The following is a 22,024-nucleotide window of genomic DNA, read 5'->3' as shown; positions in this document are numbered from 1 at the left end:
ATTTCCAGCTCATTAACTACTCCATGGCAACTGTCTGGGTGGTTATGACTCCAGAGTAAATGTGAGGCAGCTCTGACCCTTATGGAAGTGCAGTAATGTATCTTGCATTTACCTGAGATTTAAGAATCCATATAGAGTAACTAATGAGCTGGAAATCCACACCCTCACTTCTCACACAGCAGTTTCTTCATGCATCTTGAGGCAATGATAATTATGTGATTTGTCTCGCGTCATGGGACAGGCAAGTGAACATAACCCAGACTTAAAGATCTCCTGCAAACCCCACTCCTTGCATGGCCAGAATTTTCTTGTAGAGCTGCGGTTCATCTGCTTGGCATATCCTCCTTCAAATGAGATTACTTCACAAGCAGACTCAGCCATTTTTTTTCCCCCTCATTAATATGGCAGAATGTGCATATACCACACATGCAAAATGGATAGGTAAAAATAGATTCCAGACAGAGTTTGTTAACTTTACATATATGTCATAAAATATTATTTAATTTTCCAAAGACTCATAAATGTTAAAGTATGATCTCTAAAGTAAAATAAATATATAAATAAATAAACAAGAAGACGCTTTGGGAATAGCCTTATTCTGCTTTATGCATCAGGGTTCAATCTCATCATGTCAGGCACTGCCACTCCCAGTTTTTCCCTCAGAACAAGTCTGGACTCTATTTTTCTGTAGCCTAAGCATACTTTTGCTCCAGTACTATCCACCAGGGTAGTTCATAGCATACCACAAGCAAGCAAAGAGTCTTATTTCCTTATCTTTTTTTTTTGTTTTGTTTTCTACAGTGACTCCTACCAACTGATTGTCTGATAAGACTCCATCACACTCTTTCAAGTGATACAAAATAGTGTCTACAGCCATTATAAAACCCCTGCTCTGATTTTTCAGAGGCACTCCCGGAATTAAAATAGCTATAGCTACAGAATAGACTGTGCCTCCTCAAACTTCTTGTTGCGACCAAAAGGAAAAAGAAAAAAAGAAAAAAAAAAAAAAAGGAACCAATGGGAGAATAGCCTGAACCACTGTACCACAACATACTGTCATTTAAAATATTTTCCAGTAAAATTATTTAATGTCCTAAGGTAGAACAACAGCATAATGCTGTTAAATACCTTGTAAAATATACATCTCCATTTGTAGAGAAATAGGGAAATACATTTTCTCAGTACAAGCATTAAAAACATAGTTTTTTAGCTTTTACAAGCTCCCTCACATAATAATGGATAAGCTTCATTATTTTTTATACTATCACCAGACTTTTTATGTCATGTCTATGTACTAATACGTTCAAGAAGCAGAGAGGGGAAGCCCATGACTCACAGTGTCTTTCCAAGCTTTAAAGGACTAGATGATTTTCTCCATAGCATTCTCTGTTTCCTGATAATCATTCAAATTCTCATTGTGAGGACTCTAGAAAATGTGAGTTGTGCCATTAGGTACTTCAGGATTTGGATGTGCTGTCATACTAGCAGCAAGTAAGTTTCTCATTTTGTTTCATAGGGGAGTGTATTTCAAAGCAGAACCCAGCCTTCTGAGATACTTTCAGTTCTGGGATGCCTGGCTGTGACAGTACTGCACAAACTTGAATTTCACAAAGGAAGGCATAACGTAAATGGGAAACGTCAGTACTATCTTTTACATTGACCATACTCAACACTTTAGTGACTCCGATGTGCATCCTTTTTCTGCTAACAGATTGGGAATTCGCATATTTGCCCTTGCATCTCACTAGGACATTTTACTCACTTATTAAGCTATCCTTATCCTCAAGTAAAGCAGACAGAGAATTACTCTCTTAACAGAAGATCCCACAGCTGGATGTCAAACTCCTCAACACTGTCTTAACTGTGCTACTCCATGGTAAGTGTCTGTGCTTACAGAGTAGAAAATGAAGTTTTCAGAAACTAAACTCTCCTCCTAATGCTTCAAATCCTGTCAGCCACCCTCCCAGGCTCGGGGCCAGAGCATGGCCCAGCCAGCAACAGGGCCTACACCAACACTGCTGGACTGAACAGTGCCTGTAAGCACTGCTGTGCAAACATGCATTTTCTCAGACTGTTCCTGCTCACAGTCTCAGCGCTTGACCACCTCAGGGTTTGCTCCAGAATGCAGTTCACAGGCAGCCCCACAAATTTGGAGACTGGGAGAGTTACCAGCAGTGACATCAGGCACCTCATGCCAGTTGTTCTTCAGAGCGCAGAAAAGCCCCTGAACATGCTTAAGCAAGCGTGTGACCAGGGGCACTTCAGCTGCCAGCTTTCCATGGGCTTGATTTTCCAACCTTCTTGCTACAAGGAGAAGGACAAAAGAGGCAGTACAGCCCCAAGAACAGTGACATGGGAAGTCAGGCAGCAACTAGCCTGGGTTGGAAAACAATGTATTGGATTCCCCTATTTTTGGAAACTTATTCTGCTGCAGTACTGCAGAGTTTTGACATTTTTTTTTTAACTTTTTTTTTGTTGTCGTTCAGCTTTGTAATTATACAAATATGACTTTTTATATTATGTACTTTCTGTGGAAGAGAAAAAAAATGTGCCAGTCAAGTCTACTCCTACTGACATCAGTGGCTATTTGCTTAAGCACCCTATCCAGCATTTTCCCTCTTCTTATCAGGGGTGCCATATTTTTTTCTGCACTTGATTGTTTTTTATTTCTTCTAGGCATCCCTTTTATTTTTATATTTCTTATCTCTTTGTTCTCCAATTCATTCACTTTTAGCTCTAAATTATGCAATTTTCTTTAAGCCAGTTGGCATTCATATCAGTCAGCATACCCAAATGTTCATCTGTATTTCCTTAATTTCATGTACTATATCAGCAATTCCTGCAGCAGTAATGGCTTTCTGCAATGAGACTTACACCTCAGATTGCTCTGCTAGTTTTTCAGGCAATTATCTACTGCCTGTCCTTCTGGCAGACACATTGCTATCTTCCCCATTTTATTTTGGTTTTGAGAGTAACATCAATCCACACTAAGTGCCTACTACAGACTTGATGCTTCTCTGTGGAAATTTTAAGTGTTTCATATTGTTTAAAATAGAAAAACATCTTAATACCAGCTCTTCATACTGAGAAAATCAGGAAAACTCCAGTCATTTATTAACTGGGGCTTTAGGGCTCCCTGCTCCTTTTACTCCTTCCTCTTGGTTCATCCAGATTTTATCAGCAGTCCTGATCCCCTACCATCCAAATCACAGCCAGCATTTTTTGGTTTATTTTGCATAGAAATCTGGGACACAAGGATGGCACATAGGCAGGCATCAGCCCAGAATGGCATCAAGATGCATAAAGTATTCCTGGGAAATGGTCATGGGCCCCCTGGTAGAGACACAGTTATAACGATCACTGCAACAGGGCACCAATGCAAAGTCCTTCAGCTGAAGCTTTCCAGCCTACAAGAGAGCATGAAGTGTCTTGACACCAGTCAGTACCTACCGCTCACTCTAGTTATAACCCTAAAAACCTAGCTGAAAACTGATGCTGTCCTGTTTGGAACAGATGCTGCTGGGGAAGAAGACGAAAATCCATTTGTCGTTTTGGCTCCTGTCTGAAAATGGACATGACCTTGGCTTCAGCTCACTGCCTGACTGCAGAGAGGAGGAAATGTGTTGGGAAGATACAAGGAAGAGGAAAAGCCATGCTTCTTTGAAAGCAGTGGAGAACACTGAGTAATCAAGGTCACAAAACTCTGGGGTCTGAAAGGCACTGGCAAATATGGTCTGGGGATACTCGAGGCATGTGGGTCTTGGGGAAATCAGACCCTCATGTGACACAGGTAGGGTGAGGAAAGAGGGAACCTGAAGCCCATTGTAGATGTGGTACCTGGAGGAGCAAGACGTGGCAGCACATGGGATTGCAGGGAACTGGTAGTATGACTCACCAGACCAGGCTGTGGTGGGGATGGGGTTTTGACAGACTTCAAGAACTTCGCCACCATGATAAGATGGGGTCTTCATAAAACCATAAAGACTGCACTTCATAGAATCATAGAATCCTTAGAGTTGGAAGGGATCTCTGAAGGCCATCTAGTCCAACTCCCCTGCAGTGAACAGGGATATGTGCAGCTAGATCAGGTCGCCCACGGCCTGATCCATCCTGACCTTGAAAGTCTCCAGGAATGGGGCATCAACCACAACACTGGGCAACATGTGCCAGTGCCTCACCACCCTCACTGTAAAAGATTTTTTCCTTATATCTAACCAAAACCTACTCTCTGAGCTTGTAGCCATTTCGCCTTGTTCTGTCACCACAGACCCTGCTGAAGAGTCTGTCCCTTTCTTTCCTGTAGCTCCCCTTTAGATACTGAGAGTCTGCTATTAGGTACCCTCAGAGCCTTCTCTTCTCCAGGCTGAACAGTCCCAGCTCTCTCAGCCTGTCCTCATAGGAGAGGTGTTCCATTCCGTGGATAGGAATTCCAGCTTTCCCATACTATTTGTGAGGATTCACAAAGCAATTGGAAAGTAATATGGGGAAATTATGTGAGATGTGGGGAGAGACGGTGGAAGGTGCAACTCCAGGGGGAGAGGATCTTTATCTTCTGTGAAGACAGAAAAAGAGAGAGGAAGCACAACTGCAGGCTCAAGAGCTACAATGCTGCACTTCTAGAAAGAAACCCTTCTTATGTTTGCACATGCATATTTGCATCTGCTAATGAACCACACTTTCTTTCCTTATTTCTAGTGCCAAAAGATTATTAATTCCTGCAGTCTGTTCTTATCTGTTCCTTGCTGGCTGTTCTACATGCATTTTCTAATAGGTATTTATTCAGGATGTTAAGTTACTCGCCACACAGTAAAAATATTTGTATTGAACTTGCTGCATAAAGGACCCAAACCCATGAAAAATGCTCTGGAAGCAGAAAAGAAGTAGTTGGGAGGAAGGAAAGGAGGCACTGCAGGAAAACTCATTTGCTGAAAAATGCAGCTTATGTCTTATCAATTTAATTCCAGATAAGTCTTCATTTTGCTGTGAAGACAGATGTGATAAATATGTTAATGGCAGATTTCAGTAGTTCAGTTTGTAGAACTGCAAAGCCAGATGGAAGCGATAATTTTTCTTTCATTTTAATTTTGAAATAAAAAGCAAGAAGGCAGGAAAGTTCCTGATATCGTAACACTGTAATGACTTTTTGAAGGATAATGGACTTTAGCACAGGATGACGATTAACTATCATGCTCTGATACTTACTTTGTTATTAAATTCCAGTTTGCCTGGCCAGAATTTTCTCAGCTTTCTTGTTAAGCTGGGCAGATTACTGTCTGTGACTGACTTTGCCAGTTCCACATACATAAAGGCATTTAACATCAATCCTTACTTGAAGCTTGTGAGTATTTTACAGATACTAATGTTCCTCTGGCTAGACACATGCCTAAGCAGGCTACTGAAAATAGCCCTGCATGAAGCTATCCTCTCTTATTGTTTTTCTGCAGTGAGATGCTGGGGGAGAGTCCTTTTTTTTTTCTTTTTTCCTTTTTAATTTTTTTTAAATTCATTAAGAAGTGCATTTAGTGCCCCCAAGAAGTATAAGGACTGAATTGTGGCCTTCCATGCATTGATTACTGTTTTCCTATTATTAACATTCATTTAGAAATATTTGGTGAGAAGTCTTCTTTGACTGTTTAGTTAAAAATAATTTTAAAAAGACAAAACACAAAAACTGTGGAGAGATATACATTAACAGCTTCCTAAATCTGTTGAATATTTACTGCTAGAAACTCAAACTGTGTAAACTATAATTTCTTTCAATCTGTTGATCACACTGTACCTTGTCAATATTTCAGCTGATTGGGTAACTCTGATAGGCAAAAAGAAAGCTAGAAAGCTTTTGCTGCCTTGCATCTTTTCAGGAGGAGGAAACTGCAGGCATCAGAGAAAAAACCTGAGGAAATTTTAGGAAACACTTTCTGAACTTCTGCCCACCTAGAGATACTAAGAAAAATTTGGATTCTTATATTCACAGTGGTGGTTCTAACTGAAAAGAGCTTTCAGTTGCACATCTGGTTTGTTCTTTTAGGTGAATCCTAATTTCAGGAAGGTGATGTCCTGTCTGGTTCCTCCCCGGAGTCTTCTCTCCAGGCAACTGAGTGAGTGCCCTGATTTCAATTCACTAGGATTTACTTACAGGGTTTTATTAGGTCATTCTCATTCTCTAGCTAAGCTCACAAGTCAGAATCTGAATGACTTTAACTATTTTATTCAAAATTGCAGTTAGAGTCCCTTGAGGACTTCACTGCAATGACTCAAGTGAAGAAATGTGGATTTTCTCTGAGTGTTGGTATCCCAAGTTTTTCCATTCATCACAGGGTACAATTGCTTTGTCAGTGCTGTCATCAGCTGGGGGTATGGAACTGATAAAATTTGTCACGGTGGACAGAGGTAATATTGTTTATGAGATAGAGTTTAATCATTCTGAAATATCAGATTAATTCCATTTACCTGACATTTTATTTCATTTATTTAGTTTGCATGGATTTGGGGTGAGGGAGGGGGGAGGCAAAGTTCTTTCTTCATTCAATTAGCAACTAATACAAAACTTCAAACATATGTGGGCCGAATGTTCCTTAACCAAATAGAATGATGAGGTGAGAGGAAAAGTCAAAGTCTACAGGAACCTGTGGAGGTGAGAGAAGGGATCCCCAGGCTCTGGAAGAGAAAGCTGTGTCAGCAGGAGCTCAGCCAAATTAATTAGCCCAGTGAGGAGCCTAGGCACAGGGCTTGGTTAATGCAGATATATTATTTTTGTCTCTGGACTTTGCTGAACTGTACTAACATATGTGTCTCTGTAGTACTGCACCTTGCATGCAAGCTGAGGCAGTAATTGCAGTCATCTGAAGTTTCAGTCCATACTGGCTGCCAATTTCATACAACTCAGTGACTAACATGCCCAACAGAACACAGGGAAATGCACTATGTAGTTCTGCTCCTGGCCCCAGTATTCTCCTTACTAAGGTCAGGGAACAGCAGGTGGAGACAGCTGGAGCCTCTCTGCCCTCGCAACCTTGCTGGAAGAGCTAAAAGGTGATCAAAGCACAAGCCGTAGCTAGAGGTGACCTGCTCTGGCAGAGCATCCTCCAGTACTGTCATAAAACTGCCACATTCTAGACCTCTCTGGATTTATGCATCAGCAGCATTTAATCCTGGAGCACCAGGCTCCCAACCACTCAGCAAGAAACTGACCACCACCCTCCAGCACACAGCCGGGCAGGGAGCTGCCTACAGGAGAAGAGTGGCAATTCATGCAGCATTAAAGCTTATTCCAGGCTGCCACCCTGTCAGGCTTAAGTTCAGCTCATGAGGACGTTTGTCTGTTATTTATGCAAATAAGCCTGCACAGAGTCACAAAATATGCAGAGTGAGCTATTTATCAGTTTGGCACAATCTCTAACTTTCTGAGACCTCAGACATCCCTGGTAGATTTAGAAGAAAATGAAGTCTCTGTACTGCTGTTGCTGGCAGAGAGGCCAAGGCAGAGCCTATCAGCTACGATCCACATCCTCTCAGAGGACTTGCTGTGCTTGGGATAGAACAGATAATGCATTCTGTGAGACTTTAAACCTATTACATTAACTTTCACGTTGTTTAATCTTATGAATAAGGGAACTCTACTTGTTTCGTCTTTCCAGGGAAGGAGACTTATGAATCTGCATAACTCAAATCATTGTAACTGCAATTTATTACTTATTTATAGCAGGCATGTGACAAAAAAAAATGTCCTCTGGTGCAGTCTGCTTAACATGTGCCTCTTTGCTGGGGCAGCTGCCGTCTAAGGTCACTCTCACTCATGAATGTGCAAAGGAACCTCAACTCATCCCTCTCCTGTTCTTAATGATCTTTCCCCACTTCAGAAAAAAAGATTTTTTTTTTTCTGCAGGTGTGGTATAGATTCAAGATGTAACTGTTGCTCTACACATGAAGCTACCAGTCACAGCAGGAAGTCTGAGTCCTCATTACCATACAGGTCTACCAGAAACACTGTGTTTAGAGAATTCTTCCCGGTTCACTATCCCAAGCCAGTGCCAGGCTGAAGCTTCCGGGGTCTGTCTTCTCTATCTTCCCAAGCCTAGTAGAATGGCTTATTTAAGCTGCTGCAAGCTTCAGTGCACACTGTTTTTTGCTGTATTACCCTTATCTGAGGGACCCATCCTGATTCTTTATTTCTCCTATGCTCTGTTGCAACCAGTTCCCAGAACTTCTGTGGGGCTGGTGACCTGCATGTGGTCCTGGAATTGGCGCTGAGCAGAGGGACACTTCCAGCAAGAAAGGATGAGGACTCCCTTAAGATCTGCTTCTATGGTGGCTACAGCTGAACTTTAGTTTGATAGCAACACAAAAAATAACTTTCCCTTGAACCCGCCCTAAATGCAACACCATGAGTTCTGTTGCATTTAAAGTGTAGCACAATTGCTCTGCATTCTCATACTGAGGCCCCAGCAGAGGTCTGAAAGAATTTCTAGAGTATACCCTTCTTCCCCTGTAGGGAATTTGCATTTGCACATGGAAGAGAGAAATGGATAGACATTATGTTGAAATCCATCAATCTGTCTTTCTTTAATTCTTTCAGTATGCAAGAAAACTGCGGTGGGTTGACCCTGACAAGCAGCTAAACACCCATCTATTTGTTCATTCATTCCCCTTCTGATGTTAGAACAAGGAAGAGAAAAATTGAGAAAATTCTTGGGTATACAAGAAGACAATTCAAAAGTAAAGGAAAGAGGAAGAAAAAAAAGTGATGCTGCTCACCACTTTCCACAAGCAGAAAGATGGCCTGCCAATTTCTGCTCTATGGCCACTCTCCCAGACCAGTCACTCCTATCATTTTTTATGGCTGAGCATGACATAGAATATCCTTTTGGCCATTTCAGGTCATCTGTCTCAGCTGCATCCACACCCAGCCTCTAGGCCACCTTTTGGCCTACTTGCTAGGGGGACAGAGTGGGAAAAAGAGAAGGCCTAGTAGCTAGACATATACTACTCAGCAGCAGCCTAAACACTGGTGAGTTATCAATGCTATTGTAGTCACAAATTCAAAACACAGTATCTCACAGGCTGCTATGAAGAAAATAATTTCCACCTCAGTCAGACTCAGCACAAAAATTAATGAACAAATGCATTGGCTTAGGTTAATCACTAAGAAAATTGTCCTAGAAGGGGTACTTAACTTTCTTAACATCAAGGGTTTTTCTAAAAGTGTTGTCCTTTTTATTCCAGATCTATTTGCCACTTGGGGAAGTGCAAAAATATGCAGTTAAAAAGGTCCATACAGCCTGACTTTCTGTGAATTTGATTCTGCTGTTTCCAGCTGAGCAAAATTCTCTTGATATATATAATGAAAACATATGTTACCCCTTAGTAAATGTATGACTATAACCACTTCAAGTCTCTCCATTCACTTTTGCATTGCTGCAATTAAGGATTATCTGTCTAAAATTATAAGGCCAAGCTTTCTGCTGCGAGTCAGCATGGTTCTTTTGTTTTTCATGGATCAATTAACTCACAGTGGAGATTTTAACCATTGTTGTCCATAATGGCTAATTTGCCTATTACAAGGAATGGAGAGCCATCTGTGTACAACGCCATAAGGATACACCAGTGAAGTGGAGACTATAAACGACCTATGTTTGTAAGAGATTCAAAGACATAGACATAGTACAATATTTTACCTTTGGATCCTGTAGTACATCAGATATATCTTGATCAGATACTGCAAAACCAGGTTGTAGCGCAAGTGTTGCTGGCTTTTTGGGAGGTCTAGGGGGTGGAGGTACAGTTTGGTTTTCATATCTTCGTACCATATAGTACTGCTCTTCACTGATCTCTTCCACTGTTGTCTTAGTCATGGGAGGTACAACTGTCTGGACATCTCTGCTGAGCAAATGGACCAACATGCTTAAGCGATACACAGGAATTTCCCAGCTCTCTGTTGGACTACTGGCACTACTGATCAGCAAATAAGAGTCTGTGATTTCTTCTTCAAACTGCAGACCAGGCACAGCAGCCAACACATCCTCTTTCATGGAAAGATCCCTCACGGATACTTTGACATTAAAAGGCAAACGAAATTCTTTGCAAATCTCAGAAAGCTGGTACTGCTTATTGTCATGAATCACTTCCACAAAGCCACCTTCCATGTACATAGGGAGGAGCACTTTCTTGTATGCATTACTCAGTATTTGTTCACAAGCTAAAACATCTATGACTTTCCTTTTTCCCTCATAAAGAACTTCACTAGTCTGACACTGCTGAACTAGAAACTGATCTCCAACTGAAACAGAAAAAAGCTCTGTATGAGGAGAATCAAAGGCTTTAGTTGCTACAACATGAAGCTGTTCCCTTTCACTTCTTGCTATCTCTAAGTCATAGGCAGTTGGAAACTCCCGAGGTCTTCTCTTGAACTTTCCTTTATAGGTCATAGGGATTAAAAAATGTCTTTTGGAGGAATCGCTTCTGATCTCAGAGGCTATAACTCTTGTAGCCTGGTACTTTTTGTAGATGACAATCTCTTTCCCTGTATGCAATAAGTTATAAGGTTTCTGGCATCCTAAAGGCCCATCCATTATCTCAGCAACCATGGGAAATTCCTTGCTTGTTCTCTCAAATACATCTTCCAAAGACAGCGGCTGAAGGAAAGAGTTAGTATCGTAACAGTCTGTTATATCCTTGACCTCAACATCTAGATCAGAGAGGATATGAACGATGTCCTTTCGAACTGAAAAGAAAAAGAAATATATTTGGTTTTGTCTTCAAATTGATATAAAAATAAAATATACGTGCCCTGTTGGCCAAATATGAAAAGTACCTTCCCTGAGATGTGCGACTCTGTACAACTGGTAGGCTAGTCAAAGTCTAACTGTTATAATTTGAGATATAAGGTTAGCAGAGATATGCAGGAGACCTCACAAAGGAAATGAGAAATGAGATAACATAAGAATAAGGTATTTCTGGGACAAATTAAAAATATTTTGATATTTATAGTAAGAAAAACATTGATAATTATTACAAATTAAAGTAACTTTCCTTAAAAAGGCAAAATCTTTTCAAAACAAAGTCTAAATTTATTTATTGTTATTACTGAAAGAGGAAGTTTCAACTATAATGGTCCACTTGTAGAACCTGGATCTTTTCCTGAGTTACCTGGTTTTATTCACAGTCAGAACTGAGCTATTGCCTTTAGCAATCTGACAAAGAACAACAATTCTAGCCAAACTTGCAAAATTTTGGATGTAAAATTTCCAGCTATAAAAGCTGACTGTGCAATGAAGGCTTGTTAAGAATTCAGCTCCAGGTCAGTGATACCAGAGGTCACTAACCAAGGCAGTAAAACTTAACAAGCAAATGTTATTCAATGACTCTTTATTAAGACTCACCCTGCAGAGACCTGCACACATGTATCTTATACCTGTGCCTCCTTCTAAAGTGGCATATCAATACTTCATGCATAAAAGCTGGTATCAGGCATGTATTTTACATAATAGGCTTCTCTGAAAGCAATTGAGGATCTGTCTACTCCCACTTTGCTTTTGTCACAATAACACCTTCAGGGGAAACAATCCTGGCCACCACATGTGAAAGCCAAGGAAGGAGGAACAATTAATGAAAATTAATATTTTCTATGAGCAGATGAGGGAAGGCACAAAATTTTGTTATTTATTAAGACTGAGAAGTACAGAGGATTCCTGCCCACAGCCCATGAAAATATAATCTGCTATCTCTCTTATCAGGAATGCTTTATATTTAATTGTGGTTAGTATTTTCCATACTTCATCTTGCATCCCTTTATAGTTCTTCTAAAATTGGTGAAAATGCATTTTTCACGGTCCACAAGAAAGTAGTTAATCATGCACCATAAAACCAACTTTTCAAGTTTGTATTAAATAGTTATTTAGGGCTCATTTAATGCTTCTTAAATGTTGAGAACACTGAAACATAAACAGGTACACAAATAAAATCAACAAATAAAACCCTCACTGGAAATATCTGTTTCAAAGATGAGTGAATACTACATATTTCTGAATCTTCTAAAAGTTTTTTAGAAACATTAATTTCTTACTAATACTTCTTATGTATCTAAATGGTCATAAGAATATACTAAAGTGAATCCAGATGCAGGACTAGGACTAGATCCCTGAATATAGTTAGAGCTGTAGAAAACTTTTTGTCTTTATATTTTAGCTGGTGAAGATATACTTTCCAAACTCACACATCAAATCACATAGCAAGCACAGTGGAATATCTCATGAAAAGCATTTAGCAGCTATGGTATATTGTACTAATAGTCTCTGCTCGCTTTTATTTCTCTCTTGTGTATTTTATCTCCTTACTTATACCATTACCCAGAGGAATTTCCATAGTAAAAATTTCCTCCTTAATATCTTCCTGAATTACATATTTCTCTCAGGATTTCATTTCTATGCTTTCTGATGTGTTTCTAGTAACAGCAACAGACAGCAAAGCTTCCCAAAAGCAAAACTTCTGTCCTGCAAACTTTAACACTGCGGGTACATTGACAAGAATTACAGCCAATTTCCACCTATTGCTTTTGCTGTCCTCAAGCAAAGTCAGATATTTTAGCATAAGTTGTTTTTTTTTGTTTTTTTTTTTTTGTTTTGTTTTTGTTTTTTTTATTGGGGAGGAACTTTAGTCAGTGCACTGTGCATGCACGTGAGTCAATGCTTCAGCGCAGCTATTCAAGCCACCATAACATAGGAGTATTTCACTGTGTGCTAATACCCCTGCACAACTTCTAACTTCAGTTTAAAGTAATGCATAGATATAAACATCAGTAAGAACAGAAACCAATAGTTTAATAGTTTCAGCTTTTCGATAGAACAACTAAAATAGTATTGACTTAGCACAGAAAAAACATTTTTTCATTTTCTTTCTTTTTTTTAAATTAAAAACTCACAACACAAATGACAGCTTTTAAAGAAATTGGCTTTCTAATTCTTTCCCATTTCCTCAAACCCAGAGATTTCAGAGATTGCCTGTGAATCTTTTATGTTTATATTCTATTGATATTTGTTTCTATTATAGAGTAAAATAATATTGGTTTTCATTCTGCAACAAAGTCAATCTGAAAAACACAATGCAGTTCACAAACTGTAGTTGAGTGTCTTATAAAATGTATGTCACAGAACAGCTAGGATTCAAAGGGCTCAAATAGTTCCACTCCCCTGACATGGGCCAGGTTGCCACCCACTAGATCAGGCTGCCCATGGCCACATCCAGCCTGGCCTTGAACACCTACGGAGATCTTGTGGCTTCTCCATGGCCAAAAACATACAAAGAAAAAGGATCTCGTAACTGAACTGAACTCCTAAGCTCTGTTTTTTCTCTATGTAATATATCTCCTTTTGAAAGATGATTTAATTTTAGAGATAAGTAAAATGACAACAGAAAGTAATACAAGGAAACTATCTGTATTAATATCTGATAAGGGAATAAGGATGGCAATACTATTTTTATCTTTCTGCAGTTTGAAATAAGCATCACTGGTAAAGAGGGCTCAGGAATTCTTGACCAAACATAATTCTTCCTGCTTATTTTGAGCAGCTTGTATGTATTTAAGAGTGGTACATCATACAGAGTAAACAAATCATTTACCTTAATTCCCACTTACTTACATTTCATTACTGCCTGCACTTCATAGACCGGCATGAGAATCAAGTAGCCACCAAAATTCTCAGGAAGTGGATTAGAGGAGTTCCACGTATGTAAAGTGTTGGAAAGTTTGACAACCCGGCTTCTGCACTTAGGGATTTTCCATTCTGCAATCTCTTTTAGGGTGTATATCTGGTAATCTTCGCACTCATAGAATTTTCCTTCTTGTGAAAGGGGCAAAGCAAAGGAATGAGACCGGTTGTTTCTGACCACAACACAGCTCACAGCCATTGTTCCATTGATCTCTTCCAGAGAATTGAAGGTGATCTGCTCACCTTGTTTGATAGTGAGATTTGCCAGTTTTATATCCTCAGGGCTGTAGAAACATGGATGGCCAAATCTCGTTGGCCCAATAGCAACTTTTCTTGTAATTTCTTCAACACTGACATATGGTGTTTTGTCTGCCACAACCTTATAAAGACCTAAGAACAGAAAAGATGCATTATAAGAAGGAAAATACACAAAGCAAGACAAGACAATTCACAGAATCACAAAACCACAGGGGTTGGAAGGGACCTCTGGAGGTCATCTAATCCAACTGCCTACTAAAGCAGGCTCCATAGAATAGGTCACACAGGAAAGCAATCAGGCTGGTTTTGCATGTCTCTAGAGGAGACTCCACAGGCTCTCTGGGCGCCCTGTTCCAGTGCTCTGTCACCCTCAAAGTAAAGCTTTTTTTTTTCTCATGTTTGTATAGAAATTCCTGTATTCCAGTCTGTGCTCCTTGTTCTGTTGTTGGACAGTGCTGAAAAGAGCCTGGCCTCATCCACTTGACTCTCATCCATTAGATATTTATAAGCATTGATAAGATCCCTGATCATATCTGTGTCATTATTTCAGCTGCGATAGAGATTGTTTTCTTCATTATGGCCAGTATGGTGCTATGTTTTGGATTTATAATGAGAATAATGATGACAACACACTGATATTTTACTTGTAGCTGAGCAGTGCTATACAGAGCAAAGAACGTTTCAGTTTTTCAGTTTCTTGTGCTGTCCTGCCAGCAAGGGTGCTAGGGGAGAAGAAGGAGCTGGGTGAGGACAGAAACAGAACAGCTGACCTAGACTGGTCAAGGGGACATCCCACGCCATGTGGCATCTTGTGAAAAAACTGAAAAACTAAGGGGAGTTGGTTGGGAAGGGTAACTGCTTCTTGGGGACTGGCTTGGCATCACTTGGTGGGTAGTGATAAATTGCATTGTGCTTCACTTGTTTCATATATTCTTTTATCATTATTATCATCATTATTATTTTCTTTCCTTTTCTGCTGTATTAAACAGTCTTTGTCTCAACTCATGAGTTTTACACTTTTTTCTGTTTTTCTCCTCCATTTCACTGTGGAGGAGTGAGCGAAAGGTTGTGAGGGGCTGAGCTGCTGCCAGGTTAACCCACAACAAGCAGATAGTTTGGTTGCTAGAAATGTAACTGTATGAAGATAATATCAACCACGTGACACAAAGCATAGATGGATGCAGTTAGCCCATTCTACACTACAGCTACAGCATTTCTGACATCCAGCATTTTTATGTCTATGATTAAGAAAAAAGAATAGTTTTGCTACAGAAAAAAAAAAAAAAGAAACATTCTCTTAAATTCTTATCTGTTTCCTCAGGAAACCAGACTTTAAGAAACAAATGCAGACATGATATGAGAAAGAGCAACAGTAATGTGACCAGTGAAACACAGGGGGAATTTTCTCCCTAAACTTCAGTACAACATGCTCTTCTACATGCAGACTGGGGATTCCAAGAGTGAATATGTTTAAAGAAATGACACCAGTAGCATGTAAAGATAACAATGAACAAAATAACTTGACCTTATCAACTCTGATAGACCAGACCATCAGATGGAGTGCTTCACAGTTTGGGTACTGGAGCAGTGTGGCCATAGCAAAGCAATCAAAGTGCTGAAGTACTGTACTGCAAGGCAGAAGCTGCATCTGAGCCTCCCTAGCCCCTAAGGACATTATTATTTCATGTTAGTCATGGCCCTTGGAGCTGTCTCATTAGGAGTTCACATCACAAGAAAAATGTGTACATTTCTATATTTGTGTGAGAGTTTTCACAGAGGAAGATGAAGTGGGCAGTTTAAAGGACTAAACAGTAGGGTTTAGCTGAGCTATGTGATTAAGCTATCTTCTTCCCAAGATGCAGCAGTGTGATTCCTGCCTCATAGAATCACATTACAGCTTTTAAGTTCTAGCAACAGCTACACTGACAGCGAAGCCAAGCTCCCACAGTGATACAGCACATTTTTCCTACCTTCCTACAAAGCCAAAAAGCAGAAATTCCATGGCCCTGTTATAAACATTTTTTGCCTCCTCCAGACCATACAAAGGGCATCATGTCCTTTGAGTAAAGAAATTCTTCCACCTTTGCAGTTATGAAGGAGGAATGGGATGTGGGCTCAAGGAATGTTGTGTTGCACCACTAGAGACACTTTCTTGCCAATTCTACATCTCATGAGTGGTTCATGATGTATCTGAAAAGCATTAAGTGTTCTATTTGCCTACCTCATCATTTAGAAGTGAAACTGGGGCTGTGCTGGCTATGATTCCCTTTCTGTGGTGATTAGAGTGTGAAAATTGGCAGGATGCCACAGCAGGTGCCCAAATCTCAGCCAGGTGTGATGCTATAGGACTCAGTTCCTGCTAGATGCTGGGAAGATTCTCATTCACACTATCTCCAGACCCCTCTCCATTGTGAGATTACTTAACAGATTGCATCAAAGGATTTGCTTTGGTTAAAAACTGTTTTTTTTTTCCTTCCACATCTTTTCCCTTACTCAGCTTCACCCTGAGTACATGATCAACAAAATTCAGGGGCCTGCAAGGAAGCAGGGGATCCTTGGGATTTCAGTCTTTAAAAATGATATATCAAATCATTCTCTAGACAGTCTTTTTTTCTTTTTTCTTTTTTTTTTCTCCTTTTCCCCCTCAGAATCCCTGTGATTCTTGTCTCACTGTAACAAATCTGCTACTTTCATTTCATAGCTTTAGTACACTTCTTGTTAGATACATTAAGGACACAAAATTTCTGTCTGTTGACTAGCTTTTCACTGAATTTATCACCAGATTGGGCATGTTTGGTTCTAGGTACCCAATGAGGCCACTAGTAGCTGTGGCAACTAACAGCACTCAGCACTTGTCAGCAGCCTAAACAGCAACAGCCTGTTTGATTTACTGCAGAAATAAATCACTAATTGTGCCCATGTAAACATTGTCTGCAATTCTGTGCCTTCACACTTGTCTATATGACAGTCAGCTTTTCCTGTGTGAAATCAGTACCTTTGTGCACATACATCCTCTGTTTCTGTCCTCACTGCAGCACTATTGGAAAGTCTCATGACTTTTTTCCAGGCTGCAAGGAAGCCACATCCATGAATGTAACTGCACAGGTAAAACCACAGCATACATTCTTTTTCTCACTAATATTTTTAGTGCTTCCCACAGATGATTTTAACAGTTATTAACAAGCAAGTTAGCTACTGCAAACATAATCACTACTCGGGTTGTCATTGTAGATCAAGACAAACTGGGTCATCAGCATTTAGAAAATATCACAGTGACAGGGCACCAATGACAATCTGAACTGTGGACAAGACAGCATCCCCAAACAGTGTCCCTGTGTCATGCATTGCAAGCACAGGGTATAATCTCCTGGCAATGCTGAGAAAAGAAATAGGAATATTCTTCATTAACAATGTATTCAAACTTCATGTGACGTATCCCAAAGGCAATAACTATGTTTGCAAATTTATGATATAGGTGCAAATGTAATGCCCCTAGAAAACCTCCAGAATCACATTTTAAAGGCTCCGTGAACTATGTTAAAAAACATTTCCAGTTGAAAATATATGGCAATGCACAGTCACAAGAAACTTTCTCCTATAAGGTTGACACTAGACTTGGGCTCTAAGAATTTCCCAGGGACTGCAGAGCTATTTGGAAGCCAGTTTTTTCAGCAATGAACTGATAACCATCGTGAGTTGGAAAACAGGTTTCATGTGGAAGTGTAATTATCAGCTCTCACACAAAACCAGACAACAGATTATCCCCTGGAGCCCAGGCATACTGACTTTGTCAGGGCTGGAAGCAGAAAATCCTTTATATTCCATTCTGCTCATTTTCTTAATTTCAGTAACAGAATGCTCGCATAGGCAACTGAAGAGCCATGTAGGCTTGCATACTTAGCTTCTGTATTGATGAGACCCATGAATTATAGGCCCTTAGTAGCCACCCATTTATGTTTATAAGTATGTAAAGTTCCATTTTTTTTTCTCTATAGAGAGAGGTGAATAAATAAAATTTAGTCTGGTACGATGGGGGGAAGCCACTGTGATTCCTATTTAACTGCCATAATCTGCCATGGTGCCTTCTCATAAATGCTCTCCTAGCCATGGCATGTTTATTTGTTTTTCATGTGGAAATGTGTTTTAAATAATGTTATCTGGAACTATTCAGAACCTCATTAAAGTCATTATGAGTCAAATTACAAAAACAACTGTTCTCCTAATATGAGATAGCAAGGAATTCTCCAGAGTAGGAGACACATGGCAAGTTTGAGATACTAAAGTTTGAACATTTCGAGGTAAAAAAAAGAATTGTTTTGTACTCATTCAGAAATTATAAAATGTCTGAATCAAATCATCTTGGACCTTGGAAAGGCAGATGGAAATAGTGAATTAGGAAAAAAATCCAGCAAGTTTACTGAGAGCTGGCATTATTGCTCATGTAGATCTATTTTTTAAATAATTTGGACTATGATCAAACACACAGATCTCCAATAGTTTTGGGGAAAATTACAGGTAGAGACAAGAATGAGAATATATAAAAGTTGATCCAAAAGTAATACCTCCTATTTATTTCCATGGAAACTTCATCAGATATGAAGAGCACAGTACTGCTGCTTGATAGAGCACATTCCCAGCTACAAAATAGTATTTTTCAACATTATCACCACTATTACCTGGGCATTTTTGCCAGCAATGAACAAGAGCCTGCATGTGGAGCCTGTAAAAATCTGCACAAATGGAGACCCATTGTTGCTGTCACCACTGCTGAAACGCCCCACCCATCACCTCACTGCACTCATACCCACTGTTTGGTCTACATCGACATTCAGCATCAATGAATGTCAATGGGTACCATTTTTTCTACATGGAGGAATTCAATTTCACATGTTTGCTTCACATGCATGTCCAGGTCAGATGCCATTTTGTAAGTTTGCCCCTCCTGCTGCCATCTGTCATATGGCAAAAAAATGGAACAGAATATTGGTGGGAAGGTTCAACCTCTACTGCCATGCCACCAATATCCACCTCTGACACTGTGGGCCTACATAATAAAATAGGAAGCATTACTTTCAGAGCAACCCTCATACATAGTAATTACTGGTATTTATAAGCATTGTTACTCTGCATGAATCCGTATCAGCTAGTGAAATGCCTGCCTAGTTATCATTTCATAATTATTAATCCCTAAATCTAATTACCCTATAATTTACAATAAATGTATTTAGGTACTGATGTACACATTGGTAGAGGAAGAAGGGTTTTGTGGTCCGAGAAAAATACTTTTACTGGTATGGGAGAGAAAAGAAGGCCCATGGATCACCCGTTTCATCCTGTGGGAAAGCATGTTTATACAGAAGGATGTTTTTCCACCTTTTTATAGAACAATATGTTCAGCTCCCTTTTACTGGTGATAGAGTGTACCTCTGTGAAGTTTTATACACTGCCTGTTTCCAGCCTTAATAAGAGTTCTGAAGAAAAGGAGCATCCTTTCTATTCTCTCTTTTTCTTTTTTGTCCAACAGATTACTAAGGTAATCAGGCTCACCTACTAGAGCAGCAAATAGTCTTCAAGTTAAAAATAATAGAAAGACCTTCTGTCCTAGACTAGAATCATAGAATCCTTAGAGTTGGAAGGGATCTCTGAAGGCCATCTAGTCCAACTCCCCTGCAATGAACAGGGATATGTGCAGCTAGATCAGGTTGCCCACAGCCTGATCCATCCTGACCTTGAAAGTCTCCAGGGACGAGGTATCAACCTCATCTCTGGGCAACCTGTTCCAGTGCATCAGCACTCTCACTGTAGAATACTTCTTCCTTATATCCAACCTAAATCTACCCTCTTTAATCTTGAAGTCATTTCCCCTTATTCTATCACCACAGACCCTGCTAAAGAGTCTGTCCCCTTCTTTCCTGTAGCTCCCCTTTAGATAGAGAAAGGCTGATATCAGGTCCCTTTTTCTTCTCCAGGCTGAACAGCCCCAGGACTCTCAGCCTGTCCTCATAGGAGAGGTGTTCCATCCCTGATATCATTTTTGTGGCCCTCCTCTGGACGCAATCCAACAGGTCTATGTCTCTCCTTTACTGAGGACTCTACATCTGGACACAGTACTCCAGGTGAGGCCTCACCAGCACAGAGTAAAGGGGCGGGATCACCTCCCTTGCCCTGCTGGCCATGCATCTTTTGATGCAGCCCAGAATACGGTTGGCTTTCTGAGCTGTGAGGGCACATTGCTGGCTCATGTCCTGCTTCCCATCCAGCAGTACCCTCAGGTCTTTTTCGGCAGGACTGCACTCAATCTTTTCATCCCCCAGCTTGTAATGGTAGTGAGGATCGCCTCAACTCATGTGCAAGATCTTGCTTTTGGATTTGTTGAACATCATGATGTTCACTTGGTCCCACTGCTCAAGCCTGTCTAGATCCCTCTGAACGGCATTCCATCCCTCTTGTGTGTCAACTGCATCCCACAGCTTGGTGTCACCATAGTAGTTTCTGTTCCCCAAAGCAATGCAGAAGAATGGAATCAGCTTAGTTCCTCACTCCCCTGGTGCTGATTTAATTGCCATTCCTCCACCACACACACTTCTCCCTCCACTGTTCCATCTGCTTCAGCATCTTATTCCCATTGTGCCTCAAAGCCAAACTCTCTACTCCCATCCCTCATCTCCTGCTGGTTATTTCACTCCTGAGGCTCGTGGGATTTTCCTTTGTATCATCTTCTCAGTCTGTACCACTGATAGTCATAATATTTTCATCGAATTACCATAGCTCACACTTGGCATCACCACAGGAGAGCCATGTATCAGTGACTTCCTTGGCATGGAAGCCCAGGGACTGAATTTCTGATTGCTTCTGTTTTGCAGGGCATTCACTCTGCTACATGGAAGTCTTTCAGACTGACAGCTCTTTAACTCCTACCAAGGTGAGCCTTACTGTGCCCAGTCCCAGCTCTTCCATGCATGTATGGCCACAGGCAAGTCTCTCGCCTCATGGCTCGCAAAGGCTGAGAGCTCAAAGGGATGGTCATGATCAGCTACATCTGTCAGATCCTGTAGGAATGAGCAGCGACAGCTGTCAGAGACATCTTGAGAACAGGGACAGATGAATAATATTTTTGCAGAAAAAGGAATTTAACAGAACAAAATGAAATCATTTGTGCTGGCATACAGTTCAGGTGTTGTGTAAATTACCTGTCTCTGCTAACTTGTTAACAGTGAAAACTGTAGTTCAAAATGCTGTTAGATGTAGCCATCAAAATGCCTAGAGTAGAAGCAGATTTTTTTTTTTTTTTGGTCCAATGTATGAGCACAGAAAGAACAGCCTGACCCTCTGAGGCATGAAGAAGAACAAATTAGAATAAGGATAAAATGAAATAACACAGATAGTGAACTTGCAGTTGCGGCGGTTTCTCTAATGCAAAGGCCAGATTAGGCCTTTATCAAGAATCTGATTTGCCAGAGCAGAAAAAAAGAATTCTGTAGGTTGATAACACATTCAGAAAGACAAAGAGCAGGGCTCATTTGGAGCCAATGAGCCCAGTTCTTCTCTCAGAGAGACATCATCCCCAGAGTAACCTAAATAGTTAAGTGGCTTGCTTATGTCAGCATGCATGCAGTGATAGGGTAGATGGGCCCATCACATACAAATGATAACTCACAATGGAAGTGGAAAATAACATCAAAAAGTTTTCTTTTCAACAATACTAGCAAGAAGGCCCTGCAAGTACGATGGGAATACAGTTACAGTCTAGAGACTTGTGGATATTTTACTGAAGAAAATCAAACACAATGTGAAAAATATCACCGGCAGTTTGATTCTGTTCTTCACTGTAGAGATGAGACAAGCCAGCAACATTGTTAGACTAGACTAGTTCATTTGGAAGGGATCTACAAATATTATCAAGTCCAACTGTTTCATTAAGAACATAATGTGTATACATAATAAAATGTGTACATTTTCTAGAATATCAGTCAGAAGATTGCAAAAATATGCATGTAAATTGTAGGTATTTGACTGAATTTAAATATATGCTCAACAGGGTCACAGTATCCAAATGCCAAGCT

The 22,024-nt window shown here is 40.2% G+C and overlaps 1 protein-coding gene across 2 annotated transcripts in view; it reads right to left on the bottom strand.

The window, feature by feature from the left end:
* THEMIS (thymocyte selection associated) overlaps positions 1 to 22,024 on the bottom strand; it is an 83,018-nt gene that overhangs the window by 44,032 nt on the left and 16,962 nt on the right. The window contains exons 3-4 of one of the 2 annotated variants that reach the window (XM_021392098.1): positions 13,635 to 14,093; positions 9,675 to 10,720 (exon numbers count right to left, since the gene is read on the bottom strand). In XM_021392098.1, coding sequence (XP_021247773.1) covers positions 9,675 to 10,720; positions 13,635 to 14,093 — 1,505 coding nt within the window. Of the gene's footprint in view, positions 1 to 5,814; positions 10,721 to 13,634; positions 14,094 to 22,024 lie in introns of those variants that run through there. The other variant, XM_021392097.1, reaches the window with a different exon arrangement.

This window comes from Numida meleagris, chromosome 3, assembly GCF_002078875.1.
Source record: "Numida meleagris isolate 19003 breed g44 Domestic line chromosome 3, NumMel1.0, whole genome shotgun sequence".
Classification (NCBI taxonomy): domain Eukaryota; kingdom Metazoa; phylum Chordata; class Aves; order Galliformes; family Numididae; genus Numida; species Numida meleagris.
This window is presented reverse-complemented; position numbering and strand designations above follow the sequence as displayed.